The 20,387-nt window shown below is 42.1% G+C and overlaps 1 protein-coding gene across 1 annotated transcript in view; it reads right to left on the reverse strand.

Moving 5' to 3' along the window:
• The window catches only part of PAH (phenylalanine hydroxylase), a 76,022-nt gene that overhangs the window by 44,272 nt on the left and 11,363 nt on the right, over positions 1-20,387 (reverse strand). Inside the window, exon 3 of the mRNA XM_026013097.2 lies at positions 7,599-7,782. Within this exon, the coding sequence (XP_025868882.1) occupies positions 7,599-7,782 (184 nt within the window). The remainder of the gene's footprint in view (positions 1-7,598; positions 7,783-20,387) is intronic.

Below are 20,387 nucleotides of genomic sequence, written 5' to 3' on the forward strand. Positions count from 1 at the left end.
TGGGGTGAGAATTAACCTACCCACAGTAGGTCCATCTGCCATCCTTACACTTGAATCTCACGAAGAAAACCCAGAGACACTTCTCTGCTTAAGTACGGTCCCAGAGACCGCTGGTGGCAGGGTTGGAGTTCATACTTGTGTCCCTAACCTCTACACCAAAAATTACAATTACCGTTTTTTTCCTTTGAAGTTAATTTTTTGAGGACTTAGGATGCAACAGATACTGTGCTAAGTGCATTACTTCCATGGTCTGTTTTAATTCTTGAAGCAATGCTAGGGGGTAGATATGATTCTTTGCTTTATTGATGAGCAAACTGAGGCTCAAAGAAGGGAAGGGACTTGTTCAAGACCACTGAGCTCACTACAGAATGAGCACTCTTCTGGGCAGTCTTAGAATAAGGTGAGAGGTCGCAGGGGGGTGATTTTAGATTCCTGATCTCCCAGCTGGAGATGGAAAGGGGGCCATGAACTAGAGCAGGAATCTAAGCTCTGGAAGAAAATCCCTAAGACAGCCCTGTGTCCTCATCTCCCATTCCAAGACCCCCTGGAGCTAAGGGTAGAAGCTTTTTAACAGCAAAGTTCTCAGCTCCTGGGAGACACCTTCACATTTCCTTTCTCTTCTTCAGTGGCGGTGGCGGGCCTCTCCCCCGCCCACTCCTGGCAGAGTGCTGGGAATAGAGACTGACCCCAATGACCCGGGCCTTCATCTTGAAAACTTAAATCAGATTAGCTCATTAATGACCTTTGCAAATATCTCCATGGTGGGCTGGCCTCTGTGGGCCCCTTGACCGCCTCACCGGCCACTAGGCTCGGCGTTAATGAATGACTCGGGCAGGCTGGTACAACAGAGGCCCTCTGTGAAACCAGAGGCACTGGAGGGGGACAGATCATTAATAAATATTGATTTGGCTCCGAGGGAAGCAGCCTGCAAGAGAGCTGGCCCTGGACACCCACGTCGTGGTCTCATTAAGTCGGGGTCAACTGCTCAGCCCGGACGCCAAGGGGTGGCTGGCTCAGGAGCGCTCCTGAGCAAGAGGCCCCACAGGCCTGGTGGGAGTCTGCTTCCTGACCAATGGGTCAGAGAAGGCCTATTAAGTTTATAACAGTTCAAGGAGCAGGCTGAGTGTTCTGGTGAACCCCCTCCCTTCACCAGACAGACGTCCATCAGCCCCAGGGTCTAGTCAATGAGGCACCCAGCCTTCCCCCTGACTTCTGCCTCCAGCCTGTCTCAGGGAGAGCAATAAATCCTCCTTTCCTAGACCCAAAATAGAAGAGTGTTCCCACCCCGTCTTCCCAGGCTCCTGGATGTCTCCTCTGAGGCAATGGCCTCCAGCCTCACAGAGAAACTCCCCAAAAAGGAAAAGGGTAGTGTGCCAACATCCTGCAGGATGAAGACTTTTGAGGGTTTTATTTTTCTCTTCTAAGGAGCTTCTGCTTTTTTTCCATAGAAGGAATGCCTCTCAGGAGGGTCTTGGCAAGATCGGGTGAACCAAGTGTTCCTGCCTCCTCCTAGACAGAGCAGAGGAGTGGCAAGTTCAGGGCTCACTTTCATCAGTGACATGACAGGCCGATCATGTGGTCTCTCCATTCATATGTTAAAATAAGAGTGAAAAAAAATAAGAATGAAAATCAAACGAATGAAAGCACCTTAGCATGAAGTAAAGAGGTAAAATGTGTTGAAATAAATCAATGATGGAATGGATGAATGGGAATGTGTGATATCATGAATAAGTAAAAAAAAATGACCCACAGCATCCTTTTTCCAATTATCATCCTAAACTGACACTATCCTCCCAATATCCTTTGGAAGATGTCACGTATCTTATAAACAAATATACTAGCAATTTGCCCACTGTATCCCCAGATACTGAATTCTGGTTCCTGAAAGCTTACACTGCACTCAGTCTGAGCACCTGCCACTTACAGTCTTAGATCTTTAGATCGGAGTTATGGCCGATCTAAAGCCTCTTGCTTATCATGTCTGTGTCTCTCCAGGTGTCCCTCCCTGATCCTGCTCCCCCTTCTCCCTACCACGCCTGAGGCTGGCTTCTGTGTGCCTAAGTGCCCCTGATGCAAACCACGCTTCCCTATTCCTACAGATATCATGCCACCTAGGAGCTACCTACTAGATAATAAGGCGCATGGGTCTAGGCACTGTGAGTATCTTTGTTCCTACTGCATCCCTATCTTGCGGTTGACACTGGGTTGGTGCTCAGTGATGAATGATTAACTGAATTAGGGTATAGATATGAATGAAAGAGTGGAAGATGGCAAAGCCAACCATGGTTAGTGAAAGAAAGAGAAAGAAACCCTCAAGAGTTAGGATTTTAATAGGTAGGAGCCACATAATTTATAAAATACTAAAGATTTGGGTATCATGGCCAAATGCTACAAATATTTTGAAGGGAATTAAAACAAACAAACCAAAAAAGAGGATACTGGTTTGGGTAATGAGTATTGTCAGAATGGTAAGGAAGAGGAGAAGAAAAGAAAGAAGGAAGCAAGAACAGAGGGAGGTAGTGAAGAAGGAAGGGAACCTGCAGGAGAAGCTGGCCTTCTGTCTCTTAGACTACTGCTATTTCCAACATGACGCACAGCCAAGTGGTTAAGGGGAAGCATCAAAATCGTGTTCACAGGAAGTAATGTTTGGAAATGATAGGTCATTCCCAGAGCCCCTCCCCCCCACATCATCCCACACATGAAGTAGTCTCTCTGGATGCCAGGGGAGGCTGGACCCAGCCAGGGTGTGTCTGCCATCAACTCTAAATCATTAGCCTTGGTCAGTGCCCCTACCGGTGCAGCTCATGGTGTCAAGTAGCCTGATGGTGGGCTGGTGTTGTAGGTCATAGAGCCCCTCCCTACTGAGGCCTGAAGATGTTTAAGTTCAAGGGCTACTCAACTCAAGCAAGTTCAATCCATCAAATGCCATAACCTTCAGACTATCTTCCATGATCTTCCCCATAAGCCCTAAAACGTAGCCAAGTCAGTCTTAGATCTATCTTACATATGAGGAAGAAGAGGTAATGAAGTCACTCAGCTGTCAGAGGGTCAGATGGGATTCAAATATAGCTGGCAGTACACAGAATAGGAGTCCAAACCCGGGATCCCTGGGTGGCGCAGCGGTTTGGCGCCTGCCTTTGGCCCAGGGCGCGATCCTGGAGTCCCGGGATCGAATCCCACGTTGGGCTCCCGGTGCATGGAGCCTGCTTCTCCCTCTGCCTGTGTCTCTGCCTCTCTCTCTCTCTCTCTCTCTCTCTCTGTGTGTGTGACTATCATAAATAAATAAAAATTAAAAAAAAAAAAAAGGAGTCCAAACCCTAAGTCCTGACTCTTACGTTCATGGCCCTTTCTGAGTGGCTATCATGTGCTCCCTCAATCCAACATGAATGGCAAACCAGCGTTGTTACAATCATCTCATATTCTCTTATCACCTCCTTCAACCGAGGGAACACACTTGTCACACAGAGAAAAGGTATTTGACGGGGTAAACTGGAATGGCCACATGGATTGTAGAGTCTCCACTGTCCCAAATGAGCACTGTGTCTCGTTTCCTAATATTGAAAATGAGAATAGTGGCATCTGCTTGCTCTAGTTATCTGAGATGACTGTGGCGAAGCTTAAATATCTAACAGGAAAGAATTCTGAAAACACTGGATTTGGCATCCAAACGAGGGATCCCTCTTACAGAGAGACTGCTTATAAATTTATGATTTTCCTTAGCTCGGAGCCATGTGATCTGGCAAATGGACTGGGTTAGTCCTGGATCTTTGCTCACCAGCAAATAGAGCTGCCTCTCATAGACTGTGAGGGAGCAAGCCCCATACCAACCACACCAAGAGGCTCCGTTTCCAACTCTGGGCTTGATACACATCCCCTGCTTTGGCTTATCCTCTTAGCCGAGGGTCTGCTTGTGTCCATAAGGCTTTATGCTGAAACAGAAGTTTCATCCCCAGCTGTCATGACTTAGGACAACATCCACACACCCAGCAAGCATCCAGGTAGACTGAAAAAGGCTGTCAATGCTTTTACACACATGCAGATCCTTGGTCTCCTGCAGACCCAGAGCCAGGAGCACCTTCAGCACTGAGAGATGCCCCTGGGGCAAAGTGAAACACAAAAGAGAAGATGTGGAACCAAGAAGAGGACAAAGGGAAGAGGGCAGCAAGAACGGAAGCACAGAGGAAGGGAGAGAGGAAAGATAGGCACGGGTGGCCCAGCCATCTGGAGCCCCTACAGCCCTAAGCAGCTTCTCTCTAAGGGTCCTCACCTCCTTGGGAACCATGACCTCTTTGAAACTCACGCATGTGTACCATCTTGCCCACAACCCCAGGGGCTTTTCAGGCTCCTCCAAGGAATTCTATCCTTCCTCCCCCCATAACTTCTCTGAAGCCTCAGCCTTCTCAGGGCCCTGCCCATCCTGGCAGTACTGCTGAAGCAGCAAGGGGGCCGGAGGACGGGGGCGGGGGGTGGGGTAGGGAAGGAGAAAGGAATGAGTGTAATGATGCTGCTCTTGTCTCTTTACAATAACTTTTTCCTTTAAATCATTGCTTCAGGAATTGATACAAATAAAAAAGACAAAATCCTAAGTGCTCCCAGGCCAGACAGATAGAAACACAGATAAACAGACAGACAGAGAGATGAATAAATATATAAACAGCCCTTCCACTCCCCACAGAAAATATAGTCATACTGGCACTTTGGACTCCCTTTGCCTCTACCGCAGGACTCTTATAATTACCACAACTTGAACAAAATCCACCAGATGTCCATTTGCTCTTGGAAAATAGCTCCAATTGGATAAATTTCTCAAAAGGTGATAATCCTAGACCTCTGTCTAGCCAAGACATTCTGTCCGTCTGTTTCTATTGCCTGCAATCTGCCTCCACGTAGGGATTTTCCATCCCCCCTCTAAACTTAATGTCATGCAGAAGACTCAAAGGGAAAGGTAAAAGGATTAGTAGATTGATCGATGGAAGATATTAATGCTCTTTCATGTTGGGTAGAAGAAGGATTTGAGGTCCTCAGGAGAGAGGGTAGCAAGAGAATAGACCTCAAGTATTCAAAAGACTCTCTGGATTAAAATCCTATTAAAGTCACATCAGCTTCTCCAGGAGGCATTTTAGAAGGTTGAGGTTTCTTTAACATATCACCATAATTAACCTTCCCTTAAGCTGTTTTGGGTGGGGAACTTTAGCAATTAAGAAACTGAAAACTTTCATTTTCTATCACCCACATGGCCTTTTGAATGGTTTAAAAATGAGAGTGGAAAGTGGTTTAGCCTAATTGATTCAAGGGGTTCAGATCTCCCACTTCAACCTGCTGTCAGACTCACTCCTGAGATCTGAGCCCCTCAAAAGAAAGGGCACTTTGTCGAGTGAAAGAATCAAAAGTTCAGGTCTACCATGATGCTTTTCTTCCTCTAATCATTCTCCCACTGAGTTCCATGGAAAGAACAACTCTGCAAAGGGATGGCTGTTTTCCCTATAAAGATCTGTTTCTGGGCCCACACTCCAGTTCACAAAACTGAGAAATACAAAGAGCCACCCTTCTCTGCAGGGGCATGACAGTGCTGTTTCAGAAATGTGGGCACCCTGAGCCACTATTTTGTTCTGAGGACACGGAGGTCCAGAAGCTGTGTCAGATAGGGGCAGCCAGTAGGCACTGGGATGACCAACAACCTGAATAAATAAAATGAGACATGTGTTGTTTTCAAGGGTTAGACCTACCAGTGTTGTCTTCACCAGCTCAAATGTCAACTGTTTCAAATGTCAACACTCTGCCAGATTCCATCACTTTGCTCTCATCATAACACCTGTCCCTAGACTATATTCACCAGGGTGTCTTGTTGCCCTTGCAGCCTCCAAAAGGGTAGTATTGAGACTTTCTCCCCCCAGCTCCTACCGCGATGCCTGCTGCACAGGGGTGGCTTGACACAGGCTTACCCACAACCACACAGAGTTTACTCTGTGCCTTAAGGCAAGTCATGGCCTCTGATTTTTTACAATGAAATATTAAGGAGTCTGTTGGGCTGTAGGTCATCTGCCAGTTCTCAGACTCCTAGAAAAAGTTGTTGTGTACAGGCTGGCTTTTCATGACTCTTGTGCTTGGGTCATGATTTATCATAACGATGATAATGGTAAGAATAGAGAAATCTATTAAATTCTTAAACAGGGGATCTCTGGGTGGCGCAGCGGTTTGGCGCCTGCCTTTGGCCCAGGGCGCGATCCTGGAGACCCGGGATCGAATCCCACATCAGGCTCCCGGTGCATGGAGCCTGCTTCTCCCTCCGCCTGTGTCTCTGCCTCTCTCTCTCTCTCTCTCTGTGACTATCATAAATAAATAAAAATTAAAAAAAAATAAAAATAAATAAATTCTTAAACAGACTCTACAGGGTTCTCAATGTTATTTCATCAATCCTACAAGGTAGAGACTCTTGTTACTCCCATTTGATGCAGTGGGAGATTGTGGAGGTCAGTCATTTGCCCAAATTCACACCAAGTGTAGTACTCTCTGGTTCCAGACCTCTGGAGTCCTAACTATTCTTGCACATCTCCATTAAGAACCTCTTTTCTGAGCCTCCAGTTCAGGCTACCCGCCCTTCAGCTGATCTACATACATCTTTCCTGGCTCCCCAAGGAGCTGCCTGTCTGCTCAATTGCTTTGATTTCCTACCCCAGGACCCCAGCTGGCCCAGCCTCCACCTGCTCCAAGCAGAGGCAGAGTTTGCCCCAAGATCCGGCAGGCCCTTTGTCCTGAGGGCCTGCAGCTCCTGTTGCAAGCAGGTGGCCGGAACAGCAAGAGAAGGCGGTCATCAGCAAAGCAGCTTGGGAGGTGGAAGGAAAGGAAGGCAAATAAGTGTTGATCTGAGGAGGAATTCCAAGTGCTTGCCCCTCAGTGACCTGAGCCCGTGTGCTTGGCTTTCCACACTCTGCAGGGGCAAAATCCAGGAATAAACTTTCCTTGTCTTGGTGATAGCCACAGGAGGACAAGGGCAGGAAGAGAAGAGATCTGCTGGGAAGGCCTTGGGGGTATCTTTTAGAAAATGTTTCAATGGCCTGTGCAAAGGGAAGATCCACATCTTTCCTCATTTTAAGACATCTCTGCCAATTAGAATGTTATTTTAAGCTACAGAGCTTGAAACCCCCTTGATCCAAAGTCTTCACTGTTTGGGGGGGAAAAAACTTTCTATTTTACAGTAGAAAAAAGTGTGTTTTGATTATTTTTTGGGGGAAAAAACAGTTCATCTCAGCAATCACACTCCTAAGTACCCAAACTCATGTTTGGGTAAAAACCTGCACATGAATGTTCACAAAAACCTGCACATGAATGTTCATAATAGCTTTATTCATGATTGCTAAAATTTTAATATATAAAATTGCAGCAAGAGAAAGAAAATTATTAATATAAGAAATAACTATCTTGAAGAAGTGAAAAAAATTATTAAATGTCTAAAATGTGCTACGTACTCCTCTAGGTCCCTAACATACCTTCTGTAGCTTAATCCCCTGCAGTGGTAGATATTATTTTTTCTAGTTTTTTTTTTATGAGAATGTCGAGTTGCTTGACAACTCGAGTTGTAGAATCCCTCTGTTTCTTACCTGTGTCTTTCTTCTTATCCCGGGATAGCTCATGAACAGTGGCACCAATGTCATGCCTCAAGATCTTGATGATGTTTCCCAGGACTGGCATACTACGTTTATCCAGATAGGTAAAAAATTCATACTCATCTTTCTTTAAGCGGGAAGGTCTGGATTCAATGTGGGTCAGGTTTATATCATTCTCCTAGAAAAGAGAAGAGGGAGTGTGAAGGAGAAAATCACTGGAATTAACACAGACAAATACACGAAACTAGGGTGGTGTCTGGGTGGCTCAGTTGGTTAAGCATCCAACTATGAGCTCAGGTCTTGATCTCAAGTCATGAGTTTAAGCCCAACATTGGGCTCCATGCCCAGGATAGAGCCTACTTGAAACACAAGCACACACACACACACACACACACACACACAACCAAAGTAAAACAACACAATAAAACACAGAGAAAGGAGGAACAGGATATATATATATATATATATATATATATATATATATATATATGAAGAAGAAAGTCCTTAAAGTAGCGAAAGTTGTTTACTTTTCCTTACAAAACCAAGCAACAAAAGTGGGGGAAATCGTGCAAATGCTACAGAATTTAATCACATGTAAATCAGCTAAAGGCCTAGAGTTGCAAGCCTAAGACTTTGGTTTGGTTCATATATCTAGGGAAGCAGTTGTCAAAAATGTTTACATAGGGAAACCTTCTTTCCCAAATGAAATCCTCTAGAATCTCAATAATAATATCTCAGTAAGTTAATAACACAGAAGCAACATTGCCCAGCTTAGATAGAGTCCCCAGGAGTCAGGCTTATTGGGTTTATATCAAAGTTCTCATATGGATTATAAGATTAGACAATTTACTTTCATGTTTATAAAGCTCCCTTTTCCTGTCTGTAATTTGGTGATATTAATGATACCTGCTTCATAAATTTGTTGGGAGCATTGGTAGAGATGATGTATACATACCCTCGGATACATGGTAAATGCTCAATGAAAATTAGCTAGTATAGCTACCATTCATATTTTTATACAATTACTTTTCACACAGGTTATGCAAAAAATATATGTTGTACCTTCCAGGTACTGATCAACCCAGGTGGTTGATATATATCAGTGAAAAAAACAGACCCAAGATAGTTTCCTTTACAAAGCTTACATTTAAGTTGTGGGAGATAAATAACAAACAAAAGATAACTGATTTCTGTATTATTTTGTAATGGTTATGATAAAACAAGGTCAAGGGGAAAAACATAAAGCAGAGCAAGTGAAGGTGATAGCCAGTCCTGGGGGAAAGCAAGGACAAGCTGCAGTACTAAATATGGTAGACACACAAGGCCTAATTGAGATGGGAAGGTTCATGTATATGTGGGTTTTATTAAGTGCCAAAAAAATACTATAGCTACTCAACTTTAGTGTCTTTGGCTGGTGATGTTTCAGCTATCATCAATTTTGTTATGAAAAAAAATCATTTATGTATTTTGATTCTCAAAGTTAAATGCATTGGAGTCATCTGCTTCTCATTCAGAAAGTCTGATTTCATTGACAGAGCCATTCTTTGTGAGGAAAGCCAAGAATATGCTCTATAGTTTCTTAAAACAAATAAATGATAGAGGTTGTCCCAAACATTTAAATGAACAAAATGTACCCTGAAAAGAAATCTACCTCGACTAATTCTAAAATTCCAAAAATGAAATTCATCAATATTATAGTTCAGGAAGTATATCATTTTTTTTTAGAGGAGGGAGGGACAGAGGGAGAGGGAAAGAGAATCTCAGGCAGGCTCTACATCCAGTGTGGAGCCCGACACAGGGATTATTCTTATTACCCCGAGATCATGACCTGAGCCAAAATCACTCAAGTAGGACACTTAACCAACTAAGCCACCCACGTGCTCCAGGAAGTGCATTTTCTCCTTGATTGTTAAGGGCATACAGTTGAAGAGAAAACATGGATAATTAAAATTATGACATCTTTTCATTTTGATTATCACTTCATAGTTTAGAATTATGTTCTGTGAGTAGGTTAAGTTGTAAAACATGAAATCAGAGATGATGGTGCTTTGCCACAAGTGGCCAGAAAGTTACTGGTATTCTGACCTTGTTCAATGCCTTTCCTGTCAGGGATACAGTGAGGATTCTACAAACATCAGCTTTTATCATTATTACTTACTTATGTGCAAAGCACTAAAAATGAAAACCCCTGAGTATAGCAAGCACAATAATAAGTAACCTCACACAGGTACTCTTGCCACACTCTCTTCTTCATAATCCCCAAGGGCACATGATGGAGCCATTGTTTATGGGCACCAATTGCAGAAATACACCCTTGACAGTGATGACTAGGTAGCCCAATGTGAGGGTTGCAACTAAAGAGAGAAAAAATATGTGGAGGAGGTAAGATCAGAGGGATAGCAGTTGTTCTGAAGCTTTCCAGACAAACAGAGGTAATTTCCTAAACAAAGCAAAGAGCAATGTCATCCTTATTGGCTCAGATAGAAAGAGAAGGGATAAGTTCCACCTGCTATTTACCTAGGGTGAAAGTTTAAAGGAAGAAATAATCAATTCCTGCCTCATGTAGAGCAGAAAATACAGCAAGGCCATGAACCAAGAGTGGACACACCTCTGGCATGCTCATTGGCAAGAGTACAGCTGGTGGTGTAAGGGATGAGAAAGGTGGGAGGTGGAAAAAAGCCTGGAAGACAGACTGGTGGTTGTGTTCAACATCCACACTCCATCCTTCACAAAAGCACTTCCAGAGAGAAGCCTCTTACTTTAGGAATAGCCATAAAACAACATATGCCCCATGACTCGGTTTTTATAATTCTGGAGATCTAACTTATGGGGAAAAAAATTCACCAAAATTTATAAACTAATTAAACTCCCACAATAGGGGAATGATTAGGAGAATTATAGTGGAATCACTCAATGGAGATATGCCACCAATGAAAAGCAAATAACATTCACAAATCAGTCAACGCTATATACCATTAACACATTAACAAAACAAAGAATTAAAATCACACAGTCATCTCAATAGACACAGAAAAATCAACTTGACAAAATATAACATCCGTTTATGACAAAAAACTCTTAACTAAACAGACATAAAAGGAACATACCTCAACATAATAAAGGCCATATATGAGAAAATCACAGCTAACTTCATACTCAACAGTGAAAAGCTGAAATTTTTTGCTCTAAGACCAAGAACAAAACAAAGAATGGAAGCCCTAGCCACAGCAATTGGACAAGAAAAAAAAAGGGGGGGCATCCAAATTGGAAAGGAAAAGGTAAACCTATCACCATTTGCACATGTCATGATACAACGTATAGAAAGCCCTAAAGACTCCACCAAAAAACTACTAGAACTAGTAAAAAAAAAAATTCAGTAAAACTGTGGAAGAGGAAATTAACATGCAAAAATCAGTTGTGTTTCTATACACTAATAATGAGCTATCAGGAATAAAAATTAAGAAACCAATCCCATTTACAATTACCTCAAGCAGAATAAAATACTTAGGAATAAATTTAAACAAGGATGTGAAAAACCTATACATTGTAAGACGGCAATGAAAGAAATTGAAGAAGTCACAGATAAATGGAAAGGTATACTGTGCTCGTGAATTGGAAGAATTAACATTGTTAAAATGTCCACATTGCCCAAAGCAATCAACAGATTCAATACAATCCCCATCAAAATTCCAAAGACATTTTTCACAGATCTAGAACAATGAATCCTAAAATTTGTATGGAACTACAAAAGACCATAAGTAGCCAAAGAAATTGAGAAAGAAGAATAAAACTGGAAATATTACATGCCTTGATTTCAAATGATACTACAAAGCCATAGTCATCAAAATAGTATGGTACTGGTACGAAAACAACCCATAGATCCTAAGTTAAGAGTCTCTTATAGTTTGTCTCCCTCTCTGATTTCATCTTATTTTATTTTCCCTTCCTCTATGATCCTCTGTTTCTTAAATTCCACATATGAGTAACTGGGTGATTGGCACTAAGAAGGGCATATGATGTAATGAGCACTGAGTGTTAGATGAAACTGATGAATAACTGAACTCTACATCTGAAACTAATGATATGCTATACATCAATTAACTGAATTTAAATAAAATAAGATATATAAAAAATGAACACATAGGTCAATGAAATAGAAGAGAGAGCCCAGAAATAAACCCTTGCATATATGGTCAATTAATCTATGCCAAAGGAGAAAGAATACATAATGGGGAAAAGGAGAGTCTCCCTAATTAATGGTGCTGGGAAAACTGGACATCTACATAGAAAAGAATGAAACTAAATCACTATCTTATACATGAAAATAAATTCAAAATAAAGACTTGAATATAAGACCTGAAACCATAAAAATCCTAAGAAAAATAGGCAATAAGCTTTTTGACACTGGTTTTAGCAGTATTTTTGAACCAATCTCTTCAGGCAAGGGCAACAAAAGCTAAAATAAACAAATAGGACTAAATCAAACTGAAAAGCTTTTGCACAGCAAAGGAAACCACCAAAAAAAAAAAAAACCACCCAAAAAGCAACTAGGAGATAATTGCAAACCATACATCCAATAAGTGGTTAGTATCCAAAATATATAAAGAACTTACATAACTTAATATCAAAAAACAAACACCTCAATTAAAAAATGGGCAGAGGACTTGAATAGACATTTTTTCCAAAGAAGACACACCAACAGGTACATAAAAAGATGTTGAACATCATTAATCATCAAGGAAATGTAAATCAAAACCATACTGGTCAGATTGGCTATTATCACAAAGACAAGGAATAACAAGTGTTGGCAAGGATGTTGAAAAAAGGGAACTTGGATAGCATTGGTGGGAACGTAAATTGGTGCAACCACTATGGAAAACAGTATGGAGGTTCCTCAAAAAAATAAAAACAGAACTACCATACAGTCTATCAATTCCACTTCCAGGTATTTATCTGAAAAAAGTAAAACAAAAACACCAATTTGAAGAGATGCATGCATCTCTATGTTCACTATGATAGCCAAAAATGTGCAAGTAACCTAAGTGTCCATCAATGGGTGAATGCATAAAGATGTGGTGTGTGTGTGTGTGTGTGTGTGTGTGTGTGTGTGTGTGTAGAATATTACTCAGCCGTAAAAATACTCTAAAGAAAAAAATTTGCTATTTGTACCAACATGATGGACCTAGGAGGTATTATGCTAAGTGAAATAAGTCAGACAGAGAAAGACAAATACCGTAAGGCTTCACTTACATGAGGAATTTAAAATACTAACAAACAAAACGGAAACAGACTCATAGATACAGGAAACAAATGTTGGTTACCAGAGGAGGTAGGAGTTGGGAGGCAGGAGAAATAGATGAAGGGAATTAACAGGTGGAAGCTTCCAATTACAAAGAAAATAAGTCATGGGCATGTGATGTACAGCACAGGGACTTTGTCAATACTATGGTAATGACTTTGGATGGTGAGGATGGTAACCTGATTTCTGGTGGGGATCATTTTGAAAAATTTAAAAATATCAAATTACTATGGTGTGCACCTTAAACTGACAGGGTGTATGTCAATTTTACGTCAATTAAAATAAAAAACAAACCAAAGGGGGCACCTGGTGGCTCAGTTGGTTGAGCCTCTGCCTTTGGCTGAGGTCGTGATCCCGGGGTCCTGGGGGTATGTGCTTCTCCCTCTCCTTCTGGCCCTCAATCCCCACCACCCAGCGCATGCTCTCTCCCACTCTCTCTCTCTCTCTCTCTCTCTTTCTCTCTCTCTCTCAAACAAAAAAAATCTTAAAAAAAACAAGTAACAACAACATGCATAAAGCCATGTCAGTAATCTACTCCGAAATATGTCAACAGTAGTAGTCTACAGATGATGGATTTACAGATAATTTTGTTTCCTTCTTTCTATTTTTATCATACTTTGACTTTTCTAAAAACAACACTTATTACTTTTATAATGAAAAATTTATTTCTTAAGTGGTTGCAATGACTACCACTTGGGAAAATACTCAGGATGCATATAAGTATATGATAATTAAAACACATTTTAAAAAATTATGCCTGGGCCAAAAGAAAAAAAAAGAAAAGAAAAAGACTAGAATAAAATTCATCCAAGTGAATTATTATGAGATTACGTATAACTTCTATTTAGTTGCCAAAAGCCTTATAATATCAGACTTATAATGAAAAGAGACATTTATCTTTTAAATGTGAGTGAAGTTTTCAGCTAAGGACACCCCGCCAAACTCTTTAAACTATTTCTTTCCCATTTGAATCAATTTGTTAATAAATAAGTCTCAAGTTTGGCATGCAATTTCCTTACTGGAGTTTGTCCAGTTTATCAGTGAGGATCCTTAGATACCAATAATTTTGGTTGCTAAGAGAGGCTTTAGAGATGAACCTCCAAACCCAATTATGATCACAGCTACCTTTTAGTAAATTAATTTTTATTTTTAGGCAAAGAGGTCTGTATAGATTTACAAGTTGACCACATCACAGACATCTGAGTGAAGGCAAGGGAAGCTCGGAGGTAGATATTGTGAAGACAATTTCATGATTTGTCCAACAGAATCAACTCATAAAAGATAGCAAGGTAACACCTTAATCAGGATGCCTGAGCAGAGAGCATGGGGACTCAGAGAAAAAGAAACTGAAATGAACCTCTGATTTCTATAAAGATTAGCTAGAAACCCCTTCCTGCTCCCATCCTTGAGGAAAACTTTTCTAAATAGGGGGCTTGGTCACTAGTGAATAAAACTACAGATGCACAGAATTCACAACGGTGAAAAATGGATTTGCCCTTCTGGGTCTCTTCTGGCTTAGGGTCCATTCCTTCTTCTTCTGTTTCACTGCTGGAGAAAAGGAGAAGGGTACAGTGGGGAGAGTGGGCTTTGGAAACTAACCTGAGTTCAAGCTCTGGCTCTGCTGCTTTCCACCCTTGGACACAGCACTTGGTCCTCCTGAACTTTGGTTTATGTTTAAAATAAAGACAGTAATATTACCTCGTAGCTCAGGGGGAAAAAAAAAGGAGAAAAGCACTTAACACAATTTTGGCTTCATTGATGGATATACAGTAAAGACTTACTATTATGCTTTGCCTCTTTCAACTTGATGTAGATATACATTCTCCAGGGAGGCAAGATGCCTTATGTTTTATGAGATGTTTCTCCCTTTTTATTTGCTTTACCCTAAATTTTTCTCAGATTCTTTCTTTAAAGCATGTTTCAAAAAGGAGAAAGAAAAGCAGAAGATACTTTCAGACAAGACTAGGCTGGGAAAGGAGAGCCTCTTGCACCACTACAGGCTGTTGCCTTAGAATAAACTTGAACGAAGTTAAGCTCTGGCCTATTCCAGAGGTTTCTGGGGGAAAATCAAAGACATTCACTAAGAATGTCCCAAATCATTGGTCTCACATAAAACGACAGGAGCGTTCAACAACTCATTCAACCAAGCACCTTCCATGTGCCACTGTTCATGGTGCTGGGATATGTCTGAACAGGGTGGGAAAAATCCCTGCTCTTCCTGAGCTTACATTCTTGAAGCAGAAGATTAACAGTAACTATGAAAAATAAGTAGAAATAGAAATATATATATTTCTACTTATTTTTAGAATAGACAATCTTCAGATTGAATGGAGAAAAATAACACAGGAAGGAGGGATTGAATATTCTGGGGGGGGGGGGGCTGCCATAAAGGTGCTATTTTAAACAGGAACAGGTCAAAAAATAAACCGATGATTTGTAAGTACAGATCTGAAGTCAACAAGAGAGAAAAGTATGAGGGAACCACAAGTGCAAGGGTCCTGCGGTAAGACAGCACACAATATGACTGAGGAAGGCCAAGCAGACCTAGAGTGTCTGGAGCAGAATGAGCAAGAGGATGGGCAACAGGACATGAGGTGAGCCGTCACTGACAGGGACCTATGGGCCCTTCCCCCGACTTCACGTTTCGCTCAGAGTGGTAATAAGAAGCTATGGAAGGTAATGAGGCAGAGAAGATACCTTTCTTGGCTCGCACTTTGAAAGAGGTGGTCTGTTTAAGAGTAGCCTCATGGGCCAAGGGCAGAAGCAGTCTGCAGGCCCCTATAGTATTTGGGGTAAGAAATTATAGTTACAGGAGTAGAGAGGGGGACACAGGCAGGTCCTCTTATATGTTTTGCCCATCTTGTCCTGTGAGAGGGCCCAGAACCACCCTGGTAGAGCAATAATCTGGAAGTAAATCCACTGGGATGAACAGGAAATCAAACACCGTCAGAAAAGTGTGGGCCACACGATGAAATTGTGGCGTGACCACCATATTTTTGCCCACCCTCCCCTGGAAAAGACTCCTCAAGTGGGTTCAAGCTGCATCATCAGCCAGATTCATGCCCTCTGGAGACCGTCCCCAGAGACACACTCTTGATCCCACTGGAAAAATCTCCCTTGTGATCTCTGGGCCTTTTCTGGCCTCTGTCTTCTCCGTCTCTGTTAGATTATCCCTTCACCTTCTCCTCATTTAGCTGGGGTTGCATCCAACTCAGGGGAGACTCCTCTCTGGAGAGAACTGGGGCCTCTTTAGAGAAAAGAACAGTTGTGTCCTTGTGTTCCTCTTCATACTTTTGCTCACCCCAAGGGTCACAAGATAGAAAAGGCCCAGTTTCAGTCCAGGGCTCCCGAAGAGCAATCACAATTCATGTGATTGGGGTCATGGCACTCTTTAAATTGTCACCATGTGGGATCGAATTTCATAATAAAAGTTCAGAAAGTATATCCTGTGTTGCTCTTTCTCAGACACGTCCAGCTCTAAGTGATTGAGCGGCTAAAACCTGCACCAATGTTCAATCTGAAGTCCTTGTAGTCAACCCTTGCCCGTGCAGGAGGGTTAGTGCTGCACCACCTGTGCGGGGGGACAATGAGAGCAACTTAAATGCCCACCAGTGGGACAGGATGCAGTAGAGTCACACATGAACACACAGCAGGGAGAACCAATGAGAACACTGAGCAGATCATCATGGCAACGTTTGTCATGCCATCATCAGGAGAGAAAACTGCAGAATGACAGTCGTCATACAATTCCAACTTTACGAAGAGTCAAAGCTTGCAGCACTGTGCCCTACATCACTAATGGGCAGCCATATATAGCACAGTCTAAGAGGATGGGTGGGAATAATATCAGATTCAGATTAATCCCTATATCTGGGGAGGAAGCCCAGGGACTTTGGTCATTTCTTAAGCAGGGAGTGAGTTACATGGCTGTTCTTTGTATCATGATCCATATTAGGGCCTTTAAAGAAAATTTTAAGAAGTCATCTGGGTGGTAAGAACTTCTTTTTCCCCACCCCTAATGGAACTCAAAGCTCTTCTTATTTTGATTGAAGAAGCAATGTTCCTGTAGACATTTTACAGCTCACGACTGCTCTGGATCTATGGCCAGTGGGGTCAAGGCAACCCTCGGGATTCATTCTAGATCCTGTCCTGCTCTCCAGGCCCAGAGGTTACAGGCGGGACCTTAAAGTCCAAACTGCCTACATGTAACCCTGCAACCCAACCTCTGTCCCCAGGAACTCTGAGGTGGGCAGATACAAAGGATGTGAGGATTCTACGGCCTGACCGCTTGCTTATTCTCTCCCTTTAAGGTATGTAGTTCTTTGTTCTGGAATTCAGTTCCCCCCTCCTCTCTCTCCTGGCCACCCCCTTCAGGTGTCAGCTCAAACATTCCATCTGCAAGAAACCTTTCCTGGCTGACTCTGCCTTGTGGGCCCCTGAGCTTCTCTCCTTTCTGTAGGGGCAGAGAACAACCATGACTCGCCCCAATCTTCCTAGCACCTTTACAGGATCTGTTAGCAGTGGATGCTAAAAATAAAAAAAAAAAAACATTAATTGAATGCATAAATATGAGAGGATGAGCTCACTGAATATCTGATACGGAAAAGGCACAGGTCCTCTGGGTACAGGCGGAGCATAGGATGTGAATGTGGCCAATACCGACTGGGCCTTTTCCATTTGTTTCCAAAAGCCCCATCCATCGTGAAGACGGGGGGTGACCTCTGAAGCAGTTTTGGTTAAGTGTCTAACTTTGGGCAGCTTGCTTAGTCAGACCTCTGTGTCCCCATCAAGTAAATGGTGCTAATTGAGAATACCCATGAACTCAGTACTCTCCATCCATGTTTTTGCTCGTTCCCTTCCTTAGAGAACTTACAGTAAGGTGATTAGTGGAATGCTAGCAGAGGGAGGGAGACCTCTTCTTTGCAACCTCCCCAAGGGCCTGACATCTGATTTTACAGCCTATTACGAAGCCACTTGCAGCAAAGACTCGCAAGAGACTATTTTTCCACAAAGGGGCAGGACACGAGCTAGTAGAGTCTAAAAATACAGAGAGCTACAGATAATGTTTAAATAAATGCATGAAGAATCGAAAATCAGAACAACTGAGGACAGTGAGATGTTTTCAAGTTCACAGGTGGCATCTTGGTGTCTTCCTAACTATTTGACCCCAGTTCATGAAAACATCTGCTTCAGTCTCTCCCCATGAAGCCAACACAGTACTTCTGTATCTCTGTTATAAATACCCAAGTGATTGTGTTACATTCTGGTATTGTTACTAGCCGAGGTCAACAAGTCCACAGGCCCACTGGCAGGTAACAGCTTCCCTTCATGGGACAGCGATTTTGGTGTTAATCATCCGAGGAAAAGATGGGCTCCCAGGGAGGGAATGAAGCCTGACCATGGAAATCTGCCCTCACTCTGCAGATCTCAGGTTTTGCTTGAGGAGTTAGGATGCCCATAGGCACTCTTGACGGCGAGGGGCTAATGAAGCTGTCACCATATGGAGTTGGGACAGGGGTCCAGGTCATCTAGGTTCACACAACTCTTAGTCCTTGGTTTATTACTCTGAGCATGTACTAAGGTGTAGTTAAATGTCCCTGCTGCATGTCTGCTATGCTGCAAGCCATCCAAGAATGGTCCTGTCATCAAACATGGATGTGATTGGGCAGCCCGGGTGACTCAGCAGTTTAGTGCAGCCTTCAGCCCAGGGCCTGATCCTGATCATGAGACCCAGGATCAAGTCCCATGTTGGGCTCCCTGCATGGAGCCTGCTTCTCCCTCTGCCTGTGTTTCTGCCTCTCTTTCTCTCTGTGTGTTTCTCATGAATAAATAAATAAAATCTTTAAAAAAAAAAAAAAAACATGGATATGATTGCAGTGAGGGACTCCTAGGGTACAGGGGATTCTCCATATGGAATGTTCTCCCTCCATCGCCAATCTTAGGGGAGCTGGATAGATTTATGGCCTTTGTCTCTATTAAGAACAAGTAAGTCTCTTTACACCATGATTTTTGCTTAGATTCTGCCCTGCCTTTCACTGGCTGTTTTCACAGTGGGGATACTTCTGTGTAATGCCTTCTGGCACCCTTCCACAGTAGAAATGTTACCTTTAAGTGATTCCAAATATGCCTCTTGTGATTTCTACACCTTGCCCTTTTACCTCTGAAGCAACAGAATAACTAGTATTTCTCTCCCAGAATAGCCCTTCAAATATGTCCTTGCCCCATCATCCCTCTTCAAGAAAATAATCCTAATCCTTTAACACCTTTTCACATTGCTGAGAACTTAAGACTCCCTGAAGTTCAATGGCTCTCTAAAACTGATATGCAGAAATGAGAATAAACATTTATTGCGCTCTTACCATGTGTCAGGTACTCTAACAAACACTCCACAAGCATTAATTCATCTGATTTTCACAGAAGCCCTGTGAAAGATTCTTATTACCTTTATTTTTAAAAATATGGAAACTAAGCCACCAAGAGGTCATGTAACTGCTCCAAGCTCATCCAGCTCATAGGCAGTGCAACAAGGTATTGAACTCGGTTTGGTTCTAGACAGTATACTCTTAACCCAATGCTGTTCTACTCCTTGGGCCCCCAAAACCTAGGTTATAACTGATGGTCTGGAGCTCATAACTCTAAAACAGCATGAATCTAGTGGAACACTAATGCCTGCAAAATATCAGTAGGCCTTCCCTGAACAAGACTGCCTGGCCAAATACATTTGGGAAATACCGGGCACCATAACCTTGGATAAATACCCTCTCTGTAGGGCTTCCCAGGGCCTTTAATATGTTTATGTGTGCGATGGCTTTCCAAAATCTAGACGGAGAATTTTTCAGACTTATTCAATTTTCCAGACTTATCCAGACTATTCCAGACTTTTCAGACTTATTTTATTCATTCTAATAAAATACCTATTCACATATAGAATTCGAAGGAATATTATTTAGGAAACACTGCATAAAGTGTAGGTTAGAGTCTTTCATTAGTTTTACCTTTTATTATCTTTGGCTTTATTTTATATGGTCCAGAGGTTTAGTGTCAACTACGTGATATAGGGGTGTTGTCTGTATTTCCATCTAACACTTGCTCTTCCACCTCAGTCACCCTCATATCACAAGAGATGTAAATACACAACAAACACGCTGGGGCCCTCACAGTCTCTCTGCTCTACTGAGCTACTCTTGTTTCCTCTAATGGCCCTGCCCTGCCTGACTCTTGGTCCTTGCTATTTCCTTTTGAATGTTGACAAACTATATTAAGTAATTCATTCTAGGTTTTTTTACCTTGTTTTGAAAAGAAAAATAAAAAATCAAGGCTTTGGATTCTCTCTAGTCTTCTAGCATCCTTCTGATCTTTATACTTTTTCTAAGATTTCTGACAGGGCTCATAGATCACATGTGGAAGAGATAGAAGAAGTGACCGAAAATATTAATTACATTAGAATTTAAAAGTTCAGTATGATAATGATACCATAAATTCAA

The sequence above is a fragment of the Vulpes vulpes genome, chromosome 10 (genome assembly GCF_048418805.1).
Source record: "Vulpes vulpes isolate BD-2025 chromosome 10, VulVul3, whole genome shotgun sequence".
NCBI lineage: Eukaryota > Metazoa > Chordata > Mammalia > Carnivora > Canidae > Vulpes > Vulpes vulpes.